General features: G+C 39.3%; 1 protein-coding gene across 1 annotated transcript; it reads right to left on the bottom strand.

The window, feature by feature from the left end:
• Positions 1 to 7,758: 7,758 nt before the first annotated feature.
• On the bottom strand, positions 7,759 to 13,141 carry MS3_00008565 (uncharacterized protein). The gene is made up of 4 exons (XM_012937583.3): positions 13,007 to 13,141; positions 9,703 to 9,804; positions 9,306 to 9,663; positions 7,759 to 8,780 (listed from the first exon to the last, which is right to left on the bottom strand). Exons 2-4 carry the CDS (start codon positions 9,736 to 9,738, stop codon positions 8,542 to 8,544), a joined length of 633 nt encoding a protein of 210 aa, XP_012793037.1. The 5' UTR covers positions 9,739 to 9,804; positions 13,007 to 13,141; the 3' UTR covers positions 7,759 to 8,541.
• Positions 13,142 to 21,952: the final 8,811 nt, after the last annotated feature.

Here is a 21,952-nt window from a genome sequence, read left to right as displayed (position 1 = left end):
GGCCAAGAGCAGGGTGGGTTCGCCCTCCCTCGAAATACTCTCACAAGGCCACGCGTATACAGCCTCTGTTAGGGAAGTCCTACTCACTGCCTTCTCGTGGCGGGGTTGTTGTTTACAAAAATGAGAGGACGAAAAGCGAATATCCGGCGCTTTAACCGGATCCCAAACCAATGGTGCACATGGGCTCCAGTATCCTGCGGGAACAAATGGCGCATGAACCAATCGTTGGTCACCGGCTACCATGGGACTGCATCTCCCTACGATGCTCCACTTCCTTGTAGGTCAGACTTTTGGGTCAAAGGCTCGGGGTGTGGCCTCCTAAGAAAACTACCTGCTTCGGTCTCGGCACCCGGGCAGTACCACAGCTCACACACAAATATGATGAACTGCCTATAATTATGGAAACTACTTTACTTGCTTCAACTAACAATCAAATGATTACGATTATTATTATTATTATTTGCTACATTATTCACCCTCTTTTATACTTATACAGCGGCTCGTCTTTGGTGGAAATCCGACTCTATCTAAACGTTCTCGAGTCACCGTCCGGTTGAAAATTGTATGTTACCACCGAATACGAGGACTGAAGCAGTTTCTCTGAAACCACGTGCACCATTCAAACTGGCTGCCTTCAACGTTCGCACACTTGTTCAGGTCGGACAACAGATAGGGTTGGCTATGTCATTGGAAAGTCTTAATATCGACGTTTGTTGTCTATCCGAGACCCGTATTCAAGACTGGTGAAGTACTACAAATTCGCTCTCCATCTGTCGCTTCAAAAAGCTTGTTTTGCGTGCGTTTATCTGGGGACCCTGTAGCATCTTTGTCTGGTCATGCTGGTGTTGGTGTCGCACTAAGCTATAGAGCTGAGGCAGCACTAATCGATTGGATCCCCATTAACAGTCGGTTACGTGCTGTTAGATTAGAAAGTTCCATCAAAGTGAGAAGAGATCGGCGTGAGAAACCCTATCTTTTCGTCATCTCCGTCTATGCTCCGACAGATTGCAGCCCGGATGCAATCAAGGGTGAGTTTTACCACCAGTTATCTGTTCTTCTCCAGAAAGTGCGTTCGACAGATATTGTAGTACTAGCCGGAGACTTGAATACTCAGTTCGGGCGTCTAGGCACAGAAGAGAGTCGTTTAGGTGGCCGATGGGGACTCGTTGGTCGCAGGACAGATAACGGGGACCGTCTACTGCAACTTTGCACAGACCATAACCTGTTTCTGGCTAGCATCAACTTTCGGCACAGTCATCGCCGATGTGCCACCTAACGTCCTCCCTCTGCATCTCAAGCCTGGACTCAGAATGATCACATCGCGATCAGCTACCGCTGGCGTGGTTGTGTGCAAGACTGCCGCTCCTTTTGGAGTACATATCTGGACTCTGACCATGCCTTGGTCTGCGCCAATCTTACCTTACTTTTTAGTGGACAACGAAGTGACCACCACCAAAGGATTGATGTCAGCAAGTTGGTTGCAACTTCTGTTGCAACTAATTATCGAATTGAGCTTCTAGGCTAGCTATCATTCCACCGAGAGGTACAGATGAGCACTGGTTACAACTTCATGACGCCATCAAAATGGCGAGTTAAGCCGCTTGCGGCTTCGCGAAACGTCCCGCTTATAAGTACTGGGTCTCTTCTGGCTCCTTACAAATCATTGAAGCCTGTCGGTCTACTCCGGGTGACCGTGAGTTTGACCACAAACGAAGGATGTTACGTAAGGAAATCGGGCAAAGCTTGCGTAAGTTCCTAGAAGCCTAGTGGTCGATGCGTGCTAATGAACTGGAAGCAGCAGCTGCATCTGGTAACTGCCAGTTATTCCAACTCGTCCAAGCCACTGGCAGCATGAAGTCTGGTGTGAGCGAAACAATCTACGAAGATGACGGACCGCCAATCACTAACATCAATTGACTTCTTGGACGATGGGCAGAATTTTTCGAAGGACAGTCCAACTAGCCCGTTGCTTCGGCAACATCGGTCGGACTGTCCTGCCCTCCATGGCAGGTGACGACTGATCCACCAAATGAGGCGGAAGCCCGCAAGGAACTTTAACTCTTGAAGCGCTACAAGTCACCGGGCCCAGATGACTTACCTCCGGCTCTTTTTAAAGATGGTGGTGCCTTTCTGACTAAGGAATTGACGACGTTGTTTACAAAGGTCTGGGAGCTGGAGAGTGTATTAGCGTGATGGGATGAGTCGATAGTTGTCCCTATCTTTAAAAACGGTTCACGTCGTTCCTGTACCAACTATCGGGGGACAAGTCTACTTCCGATTGCGTCCAAGCTATTGGCTTCCGTCATACTTCGTAGGTTGTTCAAAACCCGAGAAAGATTGACTCGCGAGGAGCAGGCTGGGTTTTGTTCTGGTCGAGGATGTATTGATCATATCTTCACCCTCCACCAAATGTTAGAACACCACCATACGTATCAAAGGCCAACAATCGTAGTGTTTCTTGACATCAGGGCTGCCTTCGATTCGTTGGACAGGACTGTTCTCTGGGGTTGTCTATTGAAGAAGGGTGTGCCTGAGAAGTTTATTAACATCCTAAAAGCCCTATATACAAACACCTCAGGCAGAGTGAGGGCATACAACCACCTCTCTCCATTGTTCCATTCGAGCAGTGGGGTTAGGCAGGAATGCCCAATCTCACCATTCCTCTCCAACTTTGCCATCGATGACATTCTGGAAACAGCTGTGATGGATGTAAGTAATGGTGGTGTGGATCTGTTGCCTGGAGAAAGACTTCTCCGCATTGAGTATGCGGATTATATTGTCTTACTGTGCGATAATGCCCAGGCCATGCAATCCGCGCTTAATCAGTTGGCAATCACTTTCCGTAGGTATGGTATGTGCTTTGCACCTTCGAAGTGCAAAGTACTTCTACAAAACTGGCAGGATTCTAATCCTGTACTCACCCTGGATGGTGAGCAGTTAGAAGTAGTCGAGAAGTTCGTGTACCGTGGTAGCTGTATAAGTGCTGGTGAGGGTGTGAGTGATGAGATCAATGCACGTATAGTGAAAGCCAGAGCGGCTCATGCCAATCTGGGCTACCTTTGGCGCCTTCGTGATGTTAGTCTGGCTGTAAAAGGTCGGATCTACAACGCGTCGATGAGAGCAGTTTTGCTCTATGCTTGTGAAACCTGGCCTCTCCGAGTTGGGGACGTTAGACAACTCTCTGTGTCCGATCATCGTTGTCTTCGAAGGATTGCTGACATTCAGTGGCAACACCATGTTAGTAATGCAGAGGTTGGGCATCAAGTGTTCGGGCACAGAGATGATAATTCAATCGGTGTCACCATCTTGAAACACCGACTTCGGTGGCTTGGACATGTTCTCCGAATGTCGTCCCAGAGAATTCCACGCCGTGCATTATTTGCGGACGCTGGGACTGGTTGGAGAAAACGGAGAGGTGGTCAGTGTATGACATGGTGTCGTGGTATGAAAGAAAGCTGCAAACGGCTGGCTTCTGTCGGCTCTTCACGACTCCCTGGCTGGGGTCCGAGAGATGGTGCAACACAGTGGCTAGAGACGTTATCAGATATGGTTCAGAATAGAAGCCAGTGGCGATCCTGCTGTAAGCTTCTTTCACTTTCTCCATAAAAAAATGACTGTTTCTTCCTTAACTGAAGGGTTTCTTCTGATTGTACTTTGCCGTTTTTCCATTATTACCACTATTATTATTACACTACCTTACACCAATCTCTTCCTTATTGTTCTTTTTTTACCCTCCTTACTTTTTCTTTTTCCTTCCCTTTAAATTCTCATTGTTTTGTGTGGTGCATATATATTGGCGCTCCTTGTACCAATATGTATGTGTTCAAATAAATAAATAAAATGTTAGTGCGTATTCAAGACATGCAGACTATTCACAGTATATCATACTGATGATAATGATCATTATCTATTGAGATCTAAACAGATTATTTTAACACAATGCAAGATATCGATACATACTCGTTTTATGGATGAGCATTCGCAACTTCTCAATTACTTATGTATATTCTTCAGGCGAGACTATAATTTATGGACGAACCGATCAGATTTACGATAACATGTTTTAGACTTTGGCGCGAAATCCATTCATCAATTTGGCAAAATAAAGTTTCGGCATTATAGCTGATGACAGTTCGTGATAAAAACCCTAAATGTTATTCCTAACCTTAAACGTCAACTGCAAATCACGATTTAAGGTCCTTACACAGGTTTATAACCCTCATTTAGTCCTAGCTATTAGGTGGACACTCTCAAGGTCACTTTAGCATCGCTCAAAGGTTGTCCATAAACTATAGTCTCACCACTCTTCAAAATAAGTTATTCACTTGAAATTATTCCTTGATGTTTTGTGAATCTTCTAAATATTTAGTATTCTGTTAGTGAATCTTAGTTATTATTATTTTTCTTCTGAATATGTTTTTATTATGATTGACCTACTGAAACGTCGATAATTTCCTAGTTAAATAAAGTCCGTTTTTTCGTTCTCTGATTTCATTTAACTAATCGATCTTTAGTGATCAGTCTGTGTTGAACTTTTCAGAAGAATTTAAATCTCAAATTGGTTTTCATACTTAACTTCATTCATGTGCTATAGGATATCGAATTGATAACTATAACGTAGAGTTTGTTACGGATCAGATCATTCTCTTATTTCGTATACATGTTTCCTTTTTTTGAATTTTTTTCTCACCTATAGAGTATTCAACTAAAAATAGTTTTCGTTTTATTTCTTGACAAAATGAACTATATTATAATTTGTCTTCAAATACAAACAACGAAAATAATGTAACTTGTAGGTTTGGAAAGCCAGTTTGCTCGAGATTGTAAAAATTAAGACTAAGTTAATCTCATTCTGTTAACCTGTCAGGTAACAAGATCATGGTAGACGACTACCATTTAACACATGTTTATTACAGTTAAATTTGTATATATATATATATATATATATATATATATATATATATATATATATATATATATATATATATGGATACATTCTTGTGGTGCAAATAAAGTCAGACTATGTGAAGTATGAATAATAACGAAACTACTTACAAACAAACTTACTTACTTACGCCTGTTACTCCCAATGGAGCATAGGCCGCTGACCAGCATTCTCCAACCCACTCTATCCTGGGCCTTCTTTTCTAGTTCCTTCCAATTCTTGTTCATTTTTCTCATGTCTATCTCCATTTCTCGGCGTAATGTGTTCTTTGGTCTTCCTCTTTTCCTTTGACCTTCAGGATTCCATGTGAGGGCTTGTCTTGTGACGCAGTTGGGTGCTTTCCTCAATGTGTGTCCTATCCACTTCCAGCGCTTCCTGATTTCTTCCTCCGCTGTGATCTGGTTTGTTCTCTCCCACAGTACGTTGTTGCTAATAGTGTCCGGCCAATGGATCTGAAGTATTTTGCGTAGACAATTGTTAATAAACACCTGTATTTTCTGGATGATGGCTTTCGTAGTTCTCCAGGTTTCTGCCCCATACAGTAGAACTGTCTTGACATTTGTATTGAAAATCCTGACCTTTGTGTTGGTTGACAGTTGCTTTGCCGATCCGCGCCTTCACATCTGCATCAGATCCACCCTGTTCATCAATGATGCTGCCCAAATATGTAAAGGTTTTTACATCTTCCAAATCTTCTCCGTCAATTGTGATTGGATTGGTGCATTCTGTGTTGTATCGGAGAATCCTACTTTTCCCTTTGTGTATATTGAGACCTATTGCTGCTGAGGCTGCTGCCACACTGTTCGTCTTCTCCTGCATCTGTTGTTGCGTTTGGGATAGAAGGGCCAGATCGTCTGCGAAGTCTAGATCATCCAACTGCATCTTAGATGTCCATTGTATCCCGCGCTTCCCTTCAGACGTTGACGTCTTCATGATCTAGTCGAACACCAGGAGAAAGAGAAAAGGTGAGAGTAAGCAACCTTGCCTAACACCGGTCTTCGCTTCGAATGACTTTGTCAACTGTCCTCCATGCACAATTTTGCAGTGTAATCCATCATATGAGTTCTGTATGATATTGACTATCTTCTGAGGCACGCCGTAGTGTCGAAGAAGTTTCCATAGTGTTGTTCTGTCCACGCTATCAAATGCCTTTTCGTAGTCAATGAAGTTGATGTAGAGTGATGAATTCCATTCAATTGATTGTTCCACAATGATCCGTAGAGTTGCGATTTGGTCTGCACACGATCTATCCTTACGGAAACAAACTTAATCTATATTAATTATCATTAAAAGTGCTGCGGAGTAGTTTATACTCTTTCTACTTGTTCGATGTCAGTCAGAGATAGAAAATTCTATGACTATAATTCAAAAATCGACATGCTATCTTCGAATGATTTTCCGCATTAATAAGTACTCAGTTAATAGAAACCTTATTACCAACTTCATTACAATTTTGTGTTAGGACTGACTAAAACGAGAGATCATGTTTTAATTTAATGTAATATTTACTCAGTATAACACGCAGTATTTATGTAAAATCCGTTTTCTTATTACGTTTATTTCAGTTATGTATGATTTTTCTTGGTTATTCATCAAACGATAGTCACATCTACCTGTTAAATGAGTGCGTTTAGTCAAGGCTCTCGTTATGTTTTTCCGGAGGTTAGTGAAATCTACATCTGTCGTACATTTTCCTAGAATCATGGAAATCTCAGTTTTTAGCCATTTAAAACATCAATTACCCACAGGTTACATCTTTCAAATTATTCATTCTCTAAGTTGTAACAAGTATATTAATATTTAGAATAACCTAACCTTAGTAACCTGTGTATTTCTGTAAAGATTTTAATCTAGCTTCAATTACCACAAGCGGGTTACGTGACGATCTACAAGGTTAAAGAAAGATAACAAGACATAAACAGTTTCTGGGTTGAAGGAACTAGGGATAATTGTTCACTTGATGAGAACATAGATACGGGGAGCAACAGAAAACCTGGAGATGACAGCCACAAACATAAGAATTTGATGATGATATCAACAAGGAATGACCGTGTTTGAAAAATTAGACGTATTAAGATCGTGGTAGAATGAGAGGTAGCTCATGATGCTCCTGAACAGAGTCGCGCCTAAACCAATCAATTTCTAAGGCCTCTGCAGTGCACAGATTTTTGATTTGTACTACCTCTGAACCCAACCAACACATCATCAATCTACACCTAAGAATCACTTTAACTAGAAATAAAATACTAAACAGAAAACTGTTATTCGCTTTACACAAAACCTACTAACAATTTTAATACATAACGTAAGACCATCAACCGTTGCCTATCTTGATAGGTGATATTTGCTTATGTAAGCGGGATGAAAGATGGCAACAGTCCGTGATGTCATTGGCAGTTGAACTAAGTGATGTTGGTAGGTGTAGACTACTTGATCATGGTTTGAGAAACTAATGGGACCAATGTTTGGAGACTGACAAGGCTCAAGGTCAATTGCAACGAAGCAGAAACAGTCTTTTAGATCTTGAACTGACGAACATACGCGCTAGTATATGCGTTGCTTATGATTAACACTCAACCACAGTTATAAGACAGAGGGATTGCATTCAAAATATTTCTACTACACTATGTAGTCGGTAGATCGAAAAGGACATTGTACAGTTCATAGATTCATGCGATCGAGGTGCACACTTGAGCGATTAAATATTATGAACACAGTGAAAACAACTTAAGTTTACTTGATAAAATTTCCAAGATGATTGATACAATTCACGTTATTTATATCATACTTTCATATCTTCATCCAATATTTTGCCCCATATCACTATATCAACACGACCGAATTAACCAGTTCCAGAGGACATGTTCTTATTCATGAGCTGATTAGTATCCTTTATATTAAATAATAAGTGATAATAACAGGGAGCCTAAGTGTCTGATTGTCAGGTTTACCACGATTAAAAAAAGTATATCTAGAAATTTGAGTTTATCATCAACATGTGAAATTCACAAACTGACTATTAAATGGTGACCAATATCATCTTCGAATAGCCTTTAGTGCTGATCAACAGAATTCAATCAAAAAAGTAACCAAGGGATGTAGATATTCTTGTTACTAAAGGACATCAATCGCGCCCTGAATAGCCTAGTAGCGATAACATCTTCTACCATAAAGCTGGGTGATCCGGGTTCGAATTATAGGTGTTATGTCTATTTCGTCAAGTTTCCAGGTACACCTTAATGACGAATGTTGTCCCTGTAGAATGGAATGTATAAGAATTATAAAGATCGCATTTCGAATATCTTGATATTATTTCGAATAATAGATTATACCAGGAACACGCTTTGCCGATTGATACATAGCATAATTTACAACCTTGTAGACCAATGAAGAACTGAGAGTTCATTTGGTACTCATGATATACTGAAGTAACTAATTGTTAATTACTTAACAGTCAATTTGTGATCCAACACTGAGTAAACCACCTGATTCAAAGATTTATTAAGGTATTCAAAATAGGAAACACTACTGATCACAGTCGAAACACGTAGTATAAGACAATAAAAACAAGAAAAGATGATCATGTAAAAACTGATTTATTTACAAGTCAAACACTCCTCATCATTACTACTAAGCTTTCTCACACGTTTTAAAGATTTGCGTTTTGACTGCTCAGTAGAGGAGCTGCAATCAGCCTTAATAACATTATTATTATTAACACGAGACAGTATTTGACAATTTTCTTCATTAGGATTAGTTACACTTGATTTAATATCATTATTGTCATTTGAAATTCCCACTGGACCCGGATCTTGTTCAATCGAATTATGCTGATCTGTTAACAAAAAAGACATAGGAAAAAGACCAACTTCACTTATTAAACAATTTTCAACTTCTAGATTTTTACAAAACAACACAAGAAAGTAACTGGAATTCTTTGATAAACGCGACAGAAACAGCGGTAACAGCACACCGAGATAATTAGTAATCATGCCACATCAAGGCACATAGATGTACATATGTGGATAAATAGTGATGTGAACAGGGAAACAAGAAGCCCTGACAAACTACGAAAGCTATTTTTCGGGACGTTATTTCATTTTATTCAAAGCTTGTAAAACACTGACACTTATTTGTGTCCCTATTTTATTCTACAGAACATGAGCTTTCGTCCTATGTGTCATTCATTGCCATACCCCTTTTTGTTCCGAAGCTATTGTAATTTAAACACTATTTTGCATCTTATTTTCTACTCTAATTCTGTATTGCGATACATGAATAAATTAAATAAAGTTGTCAACTGTATTAACTGCCTTACTTCAAATGATCAGATTAAGCGTGATATTTAAACATAACATACCTCGATTTTGGTGCTGTATTGACAGCTCTCTCAAAGTTGCATCATTAAATGGAGGTGAAATACTGTTAAGTGATTGATCTAATTCATTCAATGAGGCAAACAATTCCTTTTCAACTAAAATATGACGAGCTCCTGATGATTTTAACATGACATTCAACGAGAAAATAATGAGTTCTGTTTCCACTATGGAATTTAGATAAACTGTATGATCGTCTGTAGATTTCATAGCAGAGATAAGATTTTTTGCTATATTGGAAAATTCTTTGGCATGTTGTTTGAATAAAACGGAGTGTTCCGCTAATTTCTCCACCATACTAAAAATCTTCTTACGATTTTCCTTTATTTTAGCTAAAAACAGCTTGTATTATTCGTTGTAATAGATGAATCACAAACTTACTTTCGGATCAAGTTCTAAACGTTGCTTCATAACCATTATAAGTAGTGGTTTACGTTATAAGCGTTTTCGTCCACAAGAATAAATTGAATGACGACTACTTAGCTAAAATTAATAAACGGCGACAATTAAAATTATTTGGTACTTAAGCAAAAAGATAGTAGAAAATAAGTTACCAAAATATTCAGTTCAAATACTTGTTTCTGTAATTATACGCACTTTACCACTCCACTCTTGTTATCATCAAAAGTGATACTAATTTGTGATCATTCCGCTTATGAAGTCTACGGCAACCACTTGATCATAAAATCAACCTTCTTGAACTAAACTTCGTCTTTCTTCTTGGTTCAAAGAGAGTTGTAAACTATGTCCATGTACCCCACCTCGTTATTGTTTTTCAACTGTATCTGCTTCCTTGACGTAGTGATCAGGCATGCATATAGTAATATTCCAGTTGATCTATATTGGCTGGAATACTTTTTTCTTTAGGTCTTGCTACTCCAGAAAATCATTTGAGGGACAGTAAGACTAAGAGCAGCAAGCTAGCGGTCTGATGTTATGCTGCTGACCGTGAAGTGTGATAACTAAGGCGTTTGCATCAGACAACAAGCACCTATAGCGACGCCAGCCTGTTACAACGGAAGGAATTAGAAAAGCCCGACCGTACATATATCACATATTATTTACAATACGATCATCAAGACAGTCCTACTGTACGGATCTGGAACTTGGAGAATCGCCACAACCATAATAAAGAACGTATAAGTAATTATAAACAGTTGTCTACGTAAAATACTGAATGTCCGTTAGCCAGATGCCATCAGAAACAGCCTGTGTGAGAGAACAAACCAACTTCCAGCTGAGGAAATCAAGAACAGACGTTGGAAGTGGATAAGGCACACATTGAAGAAATCATCAAACTGCATGACGAGGCAGGCACTAACTTGGAATCCTGAAGAGAAATGAAAAAGATGAAGCCTAAACAACATACTGCGTCGATAATTGGTAGCAGACGTCACAAAGGACCAATAGCAGCTGGAAAGGATTGCCCAGGATAGAGTTGGATGGAGAATGCTGGTGAGCGACCTATGCTCCTCCATGAGGGGTAACAAGCGTAAGCATCTTGCCCCACGAATCGCCATCTCCTGTGGTTTTGACCACAGATGCCTTAGAAATATTGCTGGCGTCTGCTGGGATCACCGGGTAAGTAAAAGTGAGGTTAAACGCAGGGTATTAGGGAATGATGGTAAATCGGTTGATGAGTTTGTTAATCTTCATCGACTGAGATGGTTGGGTCACGTGTTATGTATGCCCGAACACCGATTACCACGACGTGCAATGCTAACCGGTGTTCGGGATGGTTGGAAGAAAGTTAGGGGCGGCCAAACCAAAGCCTGGCATCAGTCCACAAAGTCACTAACTTCTAGTTTGAGTCATGTTGGTAGATGCAGACTACTTGGTTGGGGTCCGCGTGACTATCGTAACCAATGGTTGGAGACTCTTGGTGACATGGCTCAGAATGGGTCACAATGGCGTCGGTGTATACACTCTCTGTCTTCTCTTAAACTAAGAGATTAAAATTGCTTTATATCTTTCTTTCTACGAACTAATCCTTTCTTCCTGTACTATATCCTTATTGCAATCTTTCTTTTATATATTACCACCTCTGAATTAACTACTTTTATGAATCCGGTGTCCATCTTGTTGTGTTAATGAGGTATGGCAACTTGGACCGATGCATATATGTGCCTGGTCCTACGTTGTAGCTGACTGACTGTGGTAGTACCTTTTGAAGCTAACACATAAAAAGCCTGCCACAAGACAGTCGTGTGTGACCAGTTTTAAGACGATGTCCCATGGGCCTTGAGGTTACGCTCCCAGGTAGCTAAGACTGTCACTAATCCAGTTTGTTCTTCAGGTCTCTCAATAAGAAGCATCTTTCTATGGTGTGAGCAACTGAGAAGTGATAAGTGCTCTCACACATTGGTGATGCGATTAATAGATGATAATCCTAAAAACCCCATGCGCTATATCTTGTCATACGTCATAAAACCTGAAATTGCCAGACACATCTGACTATCTGGTAGTTTATCGAAAAGAGCGCCTCAGAAGTGCATGTTTCACAATAACACACGAAGTTTTTTTCTTCCCAACTAGGCACGCTAAAATCACGGTTCTTATTGTCACCCGTCACGTAGGAAGAACCTACCAAACTATATAACGTCGCGAAGCAAGGGCAAATCCATGGAACGAGAGACATAACAGAAGTTTCATGGAGAGAAAATAGAAAATGCGAGTACTAATTGCAAATGATAACCTTTCTATGGGTTCAGTGTTCAGCATTAACGAACATCACCGTAAATCTCATTTTAAAAAATGATGGGAGTTAAACATTGTTGTAGATGTTGGTTTATTACACTTCGGAATTCACGAGAGGATTAGTTTGATTCAGGATAGTAACACTGCAGTTCAAAATGGGGGGGGGTTCTTGGGAATTTATTTTTATGTTAAAATTAATTTCCTAATAAAACTTTCTCTTACCATGCATTTACTTCCTCACTTGGATGTAGTACGTTGAGACTAATTACGTGTATATTGTTATAGCGTGTCTGATTTCATATTCACTGAACAATTATGACACAATGAATAACGCATTACATTTAATTTATCTACTACATCGTAAGTAACAGCAAACTTGAGGTAGGATAAAACACACTGAATGTATTGGTAATTGGGGTCGGTCTGTTATTCATCATGGTTTACATTACATCAAAATGCTGGAAATGGAAATAAATTCACGATGAAATGCTAACATCTCAGTACTCCTCATTCACCAAATGAAAATGCGTGACGAGCATCTATTTGCTAATAATCTACCTGCAAACTGTTATTTCCAGTTAATAAAGGTTTCTGCCCAGTATGTTTTTACAATTAATCAAGCGCAATCAAACCTTTGTTTTGTAGTGGAAATAAGGGGGAACAAGGAGAACATTTGTGGCTAGGCGAAAAGAGGAAATTTGGCGACATTTCAAACATAAAGCGAAAGGGGGTCCGACACAATTCTATTTTTAGTCCTCTATATGCATATGGAATATCACGAAGATTTATCCCGAGTTCGCCTCTATTTCCCATTTCGTTTGCTTGGGAAATTACCCTGGAAAACGTCATCTAGCTGGATGACTAACCACTAGTATACTAGTGGTTAGAAATTTTAAGTGGTGAAAAAAATTAACCATTGCATGAAGTTAGAAAACGATATTAGAAAGGGGACTCATAAATTGGTCTGGAAAACAGAAATACCACTAACTTTAATCAATCCGTGCACTGAAAAGTCAATGATTCAGTGGCATCGCCCATCGTGGATGTAACTGAGCAATTGAAGGTCAAACTGCTGTAAAACCATTGGTGCGTCACCTCGACAATTCGTAAGGTTTAGCAGAAGCGGTCAAATCGAAATAACCCCAAATTTGATTTGGGTTTAGCCTCACTGTCTGATAACCTTCATCCTTTAAGTGACGGAGATGATCTTAACATAACGATGTACAATATAGGACGAATCTGCACTGATATTGTGCTATCGCGACGATTTACCGGTTGGGACAATTTTGAGACCTGCCTGAAGTACATAAGGTAATAGAACATCCTTGATTAATAGTTCTTTGTATAGTATACGCACACTAAGCATGTTATATCAGTATACAAAAAACAGAGACGACCCAACTCCAAAGTATTTTTCATCATCTATATTTGTACAAATGGACGCCCAAATTCCCAACTTTGGGGAAATCCTCAAAGTGAAATAGACTTCCCCAACGTTTGGGGGAAATTCGGAGGTTTTGTGCCATTCCTTCAAAATTTATTATAGCGGCTTCCCCAAAATGGTCCAAATTTTCCCCCAAATTGGCAGCTCAGGCGTAGACTCGACTCTACGTTGATCAGCACACCGGGACCAGATACTTGTCATCAGGATGCAAATAGTGGTAGTGATCAGCATTCCTGCAAAGAGCATACACCTCCCAACTCACCATCACAAGCTAGACAAGGAAAACGACGTCGGTCATCTACGTATGCTTCATTTCGAATGAACTTATCCTTAAGGTCAAAGTATTGCCACTGGATTTCGGGTCCGTGCAGCAAATGATGAGCTTAAAGTTACCTCAGTTAAAACCCTGCACAACTATCCTTCCCCAGAAGGATATGCTTCTGTAGATCACTCGAGATGACAGTTGTTGTCAAGTGAACGATTATATTTAATACAGTCTTTGTTGAGTAATACACCAATGCGTAGCATTCGACATCTGGTTTCTTGGAAAATTCACAAGCAGCTTACCGAGGACGATGTTGCCATAATTACGTCACAGTTGTATCCAGGTTGTTAAACATATAGTCGAATTAATTGAGTTTTGACATTAAACATAACAACGGGATCTTATAGAGCATTCAACCAAACAGAATTATTCGGAGAAAATGGGAATATTTCTATGATTTGTTTCAGTAGCAGGGAGAAAATGGCTATCTGCCACGCGTTTCTAGAGGTAGTATATATCGCCTCGACAACAAGGTTGAGGAAGTAACGAGTAATAACAACCTTAATTCGAAGTTTTTCACCGTTCTAGCTAGTCGTTACTGACAATCTTAGGCAAGAGAACATCGTTATGCATGCTCTTCGCAGACAAAAATGATGCGAAGACGTCGTAAGGCTACTCGAGTACTTCAAAGACACGTGTGGTACATATAATACACACAAAATTGTTATGGATTCCGTAGTACAGTCTGGGCACAGTCGTGCCGACATAGTGCTATGACCGTTCCAATTTTTAGGAGTACTTTTCAGGAAGCTAAGCACTAACTGCACAAATCATTTGCTGTAGTTCAGAGGTCCTGATCTTCGCAAACTCTTGGGATATCTTATAAGAACCAGGCGATCTAACACGTCAAATTCATTTTTTTAATAATCTACTATATTAAGATCTACTATGAAGTGAGAGTGCCTGAGAACCCATTTCTCACGAGCCTGTGGATACATAAGAAATAACCGGATTGACTGTAAGTCAATGTGCGTTCCTGTTATCAGCGGCCTGAACTAAGCCTGGGTAACCACACAAACAACGGTGTGGAAAGTGCTCATATACACTTAAGAGAACATCTCAGGAGAAGAGTAAGGCAGACGTTAACCTACATTTCCGTCTGTATAACGCAATAAAGAATCTTCAACGTTTCCCAAAACTTGAGGCAAAGGATATAATCAAAGTACCATCAATTTCAAATTTCAAGATCACTCCAAACTCTTGTAAATGAGCTCACAGCTTTCATAACCAAGATTGTAGTTATTAATTGCGGACGATTAGAGAGAATGAGACAGGAAGTAATAGCAGAAAAATGCATCTTATGTTACGACGAAGACAGTGTGTGAGACTGAGATGTGTTTCTGAACGTTTAAATGAGTACATGTTGCAGTGTGGTCATATTTTATATGCACATGTCAAAGATCTAATTCGTGGAGGTAAGTGTGCATTTGATGGTCGCTATAACCATCACAGCAATCACTGAACAAGATACTACATAATCGACTTAGTTCTCCGTACGTTGAATAGCATGTCGTGCTCCACGTAGAGCGACGATCTCTCGGTGAGATTCATTAATAACTACCATTTAATCCGTGCTCTTGGTGAACCTTTGACCAGAAAGTTTATTCATCTGTGCTTTGGAGCATCCGAAGATGTGTACACAAGTCCTATTGGTGGTAACGGAGAAGCTCCGTTGTTCTGACTGATCATAGCTATGCTCCTTGATAGCAAGACGTTTGTTAGTGCAGTTTCTCTTCAATTTTACATAAATTCATCCACGTGGCTATCAACTTGTTCTCACAGCGTTACGGGAGGGAGAGTGTACTATTCAGTCTTGTGATACTGTTTGGTTGTGAAATATGGGGATGATTGTTGGACGATGATACTTTTGCGTTGCCTGTTGTAATGGTCCAAATGATTTTAATGGTTGTGGGTGTGATACGAGAAGCTTTCATTAAGCAGGCTTTCGTTTCTTTTACCACTGGGTCACCGATGCCTCATTTAGGAATGCATGCATATTTAACAAATGGAAGGAAAATCTTAGTAAGTTGTAATGAAATACTTCCACGAGTCCCTGAGGATATACCAAGTTTTCTATCGAAGGACTCCAAGTAGGCTTCTTGAACTATTCCAACAGTCAGTGAATTCTGGGACTTAACTATTCATAAAGAGTATAAGGCTTGTCTTTAGTGAAATTTAGTGCGCTGTGCATCCGATTTCTGGATATTTCACCTTTGATTCCTGTTGTAACTGGGCCTAGGTAAGAATTTGGGGAGATGCTAAACAGTGTTTGTGATGACTCAATTAATTATAAGGCGATTTCTGAATTTATGAATTCAAGTGAATACATATTATTGAGAGAAAACATCGAAGTTTTATGTTTCGTTCGTGACATCTTCCAAATGGACTACTTTACACTTTTGATTGTTGTAGAAAGTAAGCCCATGGTTTTCCGCTTAATGAGTGGCATGAAAAGTATCGCTATTTAGATAGTGTAGTTTTTAATACAGTAATCAAGTTCTTAAGCTTGCCTCTGAGACCCACTTTAAGTCGTATGTGAAGCTCTTATTGGTTTACATTGCATGTGATGGCTAAAATCTGTGAAAATACTGTCGTGTTAGGAGCTTTGTGGCATAATCCTAGTTGTTAGTTTGGGTATCCATCAAAAACTAATAACTAGGAGACTACGGCCATGTCCTTTCGAAAAAAGGCTGCAGTACGCTTTCCGATTTGATACATATTTGTTCATTAGCTCGATCTAATAGCGCAGCCTATCCTCTTTCAGCCCCTTTCTGCATTGCTTTTTTGTTTTTTTAAACCACCAATGTATGTTTTCATCACGGGCTAATTTGTATTCCCACCAGTAGCACCTTTTTTAATATAAGCATTCGAAGAGTGCTATTCTTTATCACTTTAAATTGCACGTATCTTTTAGGGACTGTTTGTGGGATGAACTGATTTGAAACCCGTTAGGCCGTGTGGAGTGAGAAACGTCAGTGAGCAACTACATCAAGTTGAGGATAAATGCCCTGTTCACCTGCTGTATGTTTTCTTTTAAAGCTGACATATCTAGATGCATGAAATTCCAACTCCTATCAGTAGGATATTTGATCATAGTTTTGGTAATGAAGTCAAAGGATATAATGTGGTAACGGGTTTTACAAGGAGAGCTAGGATTAAGAAGTTCTCAATTAAGAATTATTCATTTGAAAAGATACAGTCTAAGTGTGATGAAAACTGGCCTTTTCTCCATTTATTTACCAAGTTAACACTTCTGAATAATCCTAATACTCGAATAAAGAATTCTAATAAATTTTTGGTATAGTCACTACTTTCATTGTGTATGTGTTCAGTGAAGATGAATTTATGAAGACTGACATTTGTCTGAAGATTAGGATGTGAGTGTATCACAAATGATTGAAGCAGAGTGATAGCTTCAGCATTCAGTTGTCATACTCAGTTTCAGCAGTGAGCTTTCTGCAGATGATTTCAACTCAACGTCCTGAAGTGTAACACAGTCTTAATGGGCACCATTTAAACTGATGAAGATTCATGGATGCTTGAGTGTACACTTGATGTTTAACCAAGCAAGAGTGGGTATATGATAGCGGCGCCTCCCAGTCCAGTTTCTCTGTCGTTATGAAACAATGACATGCCTCGTGTTTCCAGTTATTCAGTCGTGTTTTCAGGTGTCTATGCTACATATATTCCTGTCAAATAAGTATTACTGGCATTACTTAGTTTGAGAAATGCATCCATTTATCTTGGTGAATTGGTTATGTACGTATACCAGCGCTTCATGCTTTTGGTTAGATGCGCATGAGAGCTTTATTTTAGCCAGTCCGAATGAGCGTAATAGGGATGAAAAGGAAAACAGGTCATGATTTTCTAAGGTTGTAGAACGATTCATCGCTATGTTTAACACGTATTACTGCGAATCCGCAACCAAAATAAATAGTGCAAAAAGCTACTCTTAAACTTCTTAATAGCTTGTAAATCAAAGCACTGTACTCACAACGGAGACGTGGCAAAAAGAATCCATTTTTGGCCGCCCAATTTCCTTCAATTCGATAGACGTCATGAAGTGGAAGGCACTACAATTATCTATATGCGTTCGAACATTTAAGGATGTAAGTTTGAGAGTGAACATCGTGACGCCAATGCTGACTCCACTTGAGCTACCGTAAACTGCAGATCGAAAAGTCATCTACTGATAGTTTATGTATTACCGGATACTCCATGTGGATACTAAATTTGACAAATTGTCAACAAACATATTCTCCGTTCTGTCCCCCTAAATAAACACGTTTGAAACAACTGGAAGAGGTTTTATTCTGCTAAAAATTGTGTGGAATTCGACTTTGGTGCCGTAACAATGTGACAATTCGGTTGAAACTAAAGATTTATTTGAATGGGCCCGACAGGTACGAAAGCTGACTAGGATGAATGATATACTTGACTTGATATTCGCAATCAAATTCGGCCCTATAGCGGTGCACTTCAGTCATGAGCGTTTTATGAGTGACCATAAGGTGTCATTGAGTATATTTCATTATCCATACACTATATCACTGAACTATTAGTCTGAAACACAGTACCAGAGCATGCAGTTTAGACAACAAAACATGCTGGCGCACTGAAACTCGTATTCAACGCTTACCATGGGAATCGTACTTCACTACAAACAACATTGACATCGTGCTTTTTGACTTATACCACATGTTGGCGCATGGCTCTAACTGAACTGCTCCAAATATTGGCAGTCATTTATAACGCTAATAGGAGCCAAAATACTCCTTAACTGTTCAAGGTAAAGCTGAGAAAATTGGTGTTACGCTATCACGGGCATCATAACATGTATGCGCTTCACATTGTACCTAAGCCAACTGACAGAAACGACTAATGCCGACAAAAGTATCTTTTAACTACCTCGAATAAAGCTTCAGGTAAAAAGGAACCAGACGTACAAATAGTTCGGCTTCTCAAGTCTCGCGTGAAATCGAATCCTCTCAATATTACTAGGTTCTTCATAATTAACGGCAGCACTGTAGACGACCTTAATACTATTTTTGAGAAGTTCAGCTGCCGAATCTCGTAATTCTACAACACGGAAATCGAAACCTTTATCAGTACGTTTCCAATGTTGATATCTAGGCATCGATCCACAAGATCATATATACCAAATAGCTATATAGGGTTACTGACTAGCTCGGTATTAAGTATATTTTTATCCGCTACCAGAATGATAGACCTAATTCATAAATTGTAGATTTGCCACGATGTGACTACCTAACCAGTAAGATCTAACGTGAAAGTCACGTCATTGTCTGTGCTGACGGTCGGAGATATGCTACTTAACGCTTCTGAAGAATGTATTTGGTCTAAGGATGGAATAATATATTTAGTGTGGAAGGGAGAAAATAACATAGAATGACCACTCCTGTATAACTGTGTTATGCCATTATCATCAAGGGTTACTGCATCAACCATTTGTGGACTGTTCTATGTGTTAAGTGCTGAATACAAATGTTCCCAGTTATCGTATATTCGGTTTCGAGGATCTTGCGGTTGAGAACCAAGGGTATATGGTCGGTTATATATTTTTTCCCACTAATTCGACCGCTGGCTGTTTCGCATCTACTACGACATGGTGTTTCACTGGCAGAAATTTTAATTGTATCATCTGGGTCGTCACCAGCAAAACCGTTCATGATAAGGTCTCCTAGATTATGAAGTTCAAGAGATTGGTCGAGTTTATCAGTGGTGGTTTACTTGTAAAGTCTGAGATTCTTTCAGGATCATACTTGATTTTATGATTTTCAGGATTACGATACGTTTGGTATCTTGATGTTAGTGATAACTTGCTTATTCCCCTTTCTCTGACATAATGGCTTATCCGAGAGAATCTTAACATCTCTGGAAATCTGTTTTTTTTTCTGATGGTATTCGAGAAACCCAGAAGCCCAGTCACATCTACCGATGTGCTGAATTTAAACACCATCGGTAGACGCATATCAGCGTGACGTTTTTGGCCTTGTGTTTAGACATGGTATGTGTGTCATATTACTGGCTTTAAGCAACTTAGCCTTGGTAATTTTTACGATGTGTGTGCCTGCACATAAAACACGAATGGGTTTCCGGATCGTCTTATTCATTCAAACACCTCTTAAGCAATGAAATCCAGGAAATTATTTGTCTCACTCATTTGATTTGAGATTTCAGTGAGGTTGGGGTTGAAAAGGTATTTAAGTATATTAGGAATGTACATGTGAACTTCCAGCTCTCTTATGTCATCCATACGGTTGCAGTGACCATTTTCATCATTGTTTACTAAGAGAGTCTTGAAGATGTATAGAATGGCGAGAACTGGCTCAGGCTAGTCTGTTTCTGGGTGGATGGAGTAGCACGAGTCGTTGAAACGTCTTGAAGTTTTTTTCGGTGGCACTTCTAAATAGTGTTATTTTCCTATGTTTGGCTGGATGCCTAGAAACAGGAGCTTGCAAAATTTTTAGAGGCATGATTGGAAAGTGATTAGTAGCAGACTAGTTAAATAGTGTTGAAATAGAAATAAATAGACACAGGTTCAAGCAGAGGGCGCAAGGTAATTTGGAAATCAAGACTTATGTTTGAGATAGATGTGAGGATATATTAAGCATTAGTAAAGACAGCAAGTGCAAGAGGGGGAATAAGCACAGACGAACGTATTATATTTAGAACTCACAATCAGGCACATATCAGGTACAAAAGAATAATTAGTTCGTAAAAACACAATACACCAATTTGAAAGGTAGTGCCGAACTAATATCCAATAAGCTAAAGAGTAGTTTGCCTTCTGAGTGTTATGGTGGAAATTTTAAAGCGACTAACCAGTGTATTATTAATCAGTGCACAACCTAGGATGAGGAAATGTTTGTCACACAAAACTAATCTGCCACTAACGAGGAACGGGCAGAATATAATAACTGAAAGTAATCGAATGGATGTGCCTACTAAAAATTATCGAAATAATCTGGTCAGATAGAAGCTGATGAGGACAACTGAAAGTATTATATTTGTTACATCACATAAAAGAATCAATACGGCATAGAAAATATCACATAAGGCTGAGTTGCTAAATAACGTAAAAGCAGCAGATGTTATCGCTATAGACTTTAGCAAAGGTTTCAAGAATGTCGTGTACATTGATCTCCGTTTTAAGCTAGGACGCATGGGAATCACTGAGCATCTACTTTTGTGGTTTAGGAACTCTCCACTTGATTTAAAGAAGTACGAATGAACTCCATGTGCTCATCTTGAAAAACAGTATTTGGCGGAATACCACAGAGCTCGATACAAAAATTTTTGTTTCTCATACTCAGTGTTGACGGGATTTTAAATATCATTAATTTTCATAAATGTACGAGATACTGTATTACATTGAGAATCCCTTCTTAGAATTGGTTTCAAGCATACGTTCGACTGTGCATGAAGTACATATACTTTCAGTGAAATTCCTATTTTTATTATCTGGTCCTTAATTGTTGATCAAAATTGTTTATTTGTGTATATCTTGATCTAGTTTGCTGGTATGATTATCTTAAATCTAGTTTCGTGGTCCAATATTCAGTGCATAAGTAACATTGTAGCATTTATTTTATTTTGTACAGAATAGCAAAGACCACTGATTTTACCACAGTTGACCTTAACCTTAGGGTCATCATATCCTGCTTCTTTAATTTACTTAGATCTCAGACAAAATCTTGCTAAAAAGAAGTTTCTGATTGAAGTAAGGTAATGTATTAGAGACGACCAGTCCTCTGGGCATATCATTCCATGTCGACGTTAGCCATTTTCGACCTTTGTGAGTTGTGATTAACTATAAAGCACTCGGAAATAAGCCGCCTGATACAAGAATACATTCAGCATGGTAAGTATTTTGGCTAGTGTCCAATGTTTCTTCACTGATCCCACAGACGTATCCTCTTTATTTTCTTTGTCTCTGACCAATTATATCGTATGTTATCGAATTATACACACTGCCAACCCACGTATATATTTGTCGACTTAATTCTCGCTGGAAAATGACGGAGTAAAATAAGCCAAATTCGAGAATGAATTTTGAATACGTATATTTAATACATTCATTGATCCAGACAGATAATGGGAGAAACGGAGTGACGCTTAGAGGAGACTGCGAATAACAACAA

The sequence above is a fragment of the Schistosoma haematobium genome, chromosome 6 (genome assembly GCF_000699445.3).
Source record: "Schistosoma haematobium chromosome 6, whole genome shotgun sequence".
Lineage (NCBI taxonomy): Eukaryota > Metazoa > Platyhelminthes > Trematoda > Strigeidida > Schistosomatidae > Schistosoma > Schistosoma haematobium.
The sequence above is the reverse complement of the archived record's forward strand: the minus strand, read 5'-3'. Positions and strand labels throughout refer to the sequence as shown.

Excerpts from the sequence above, each read along its gene's own strand:
- MS3_00008565 (XM_012937583.3), bottom strand. The coding sequence starts at position 9,738 with ATGGTTATGAAGCAACGTTTAGAACTTGATCCGAAA. Across the intron at positions 9,664-9,702 it reads GTTTAGAACTTGATCCGAAA|CTGTTTTTAGCTAAAATAAA; the intron begins GTAAGTTTGTGA and ends GAATAATACAAG. Across the intron at positions 8,781-9,305 it reads AATACAGCACCAAAATCGAG|ATCAGCATAATTCGATTGAA; the intron begins GTATGTTATGTT and ends TTTTGTTAACAG.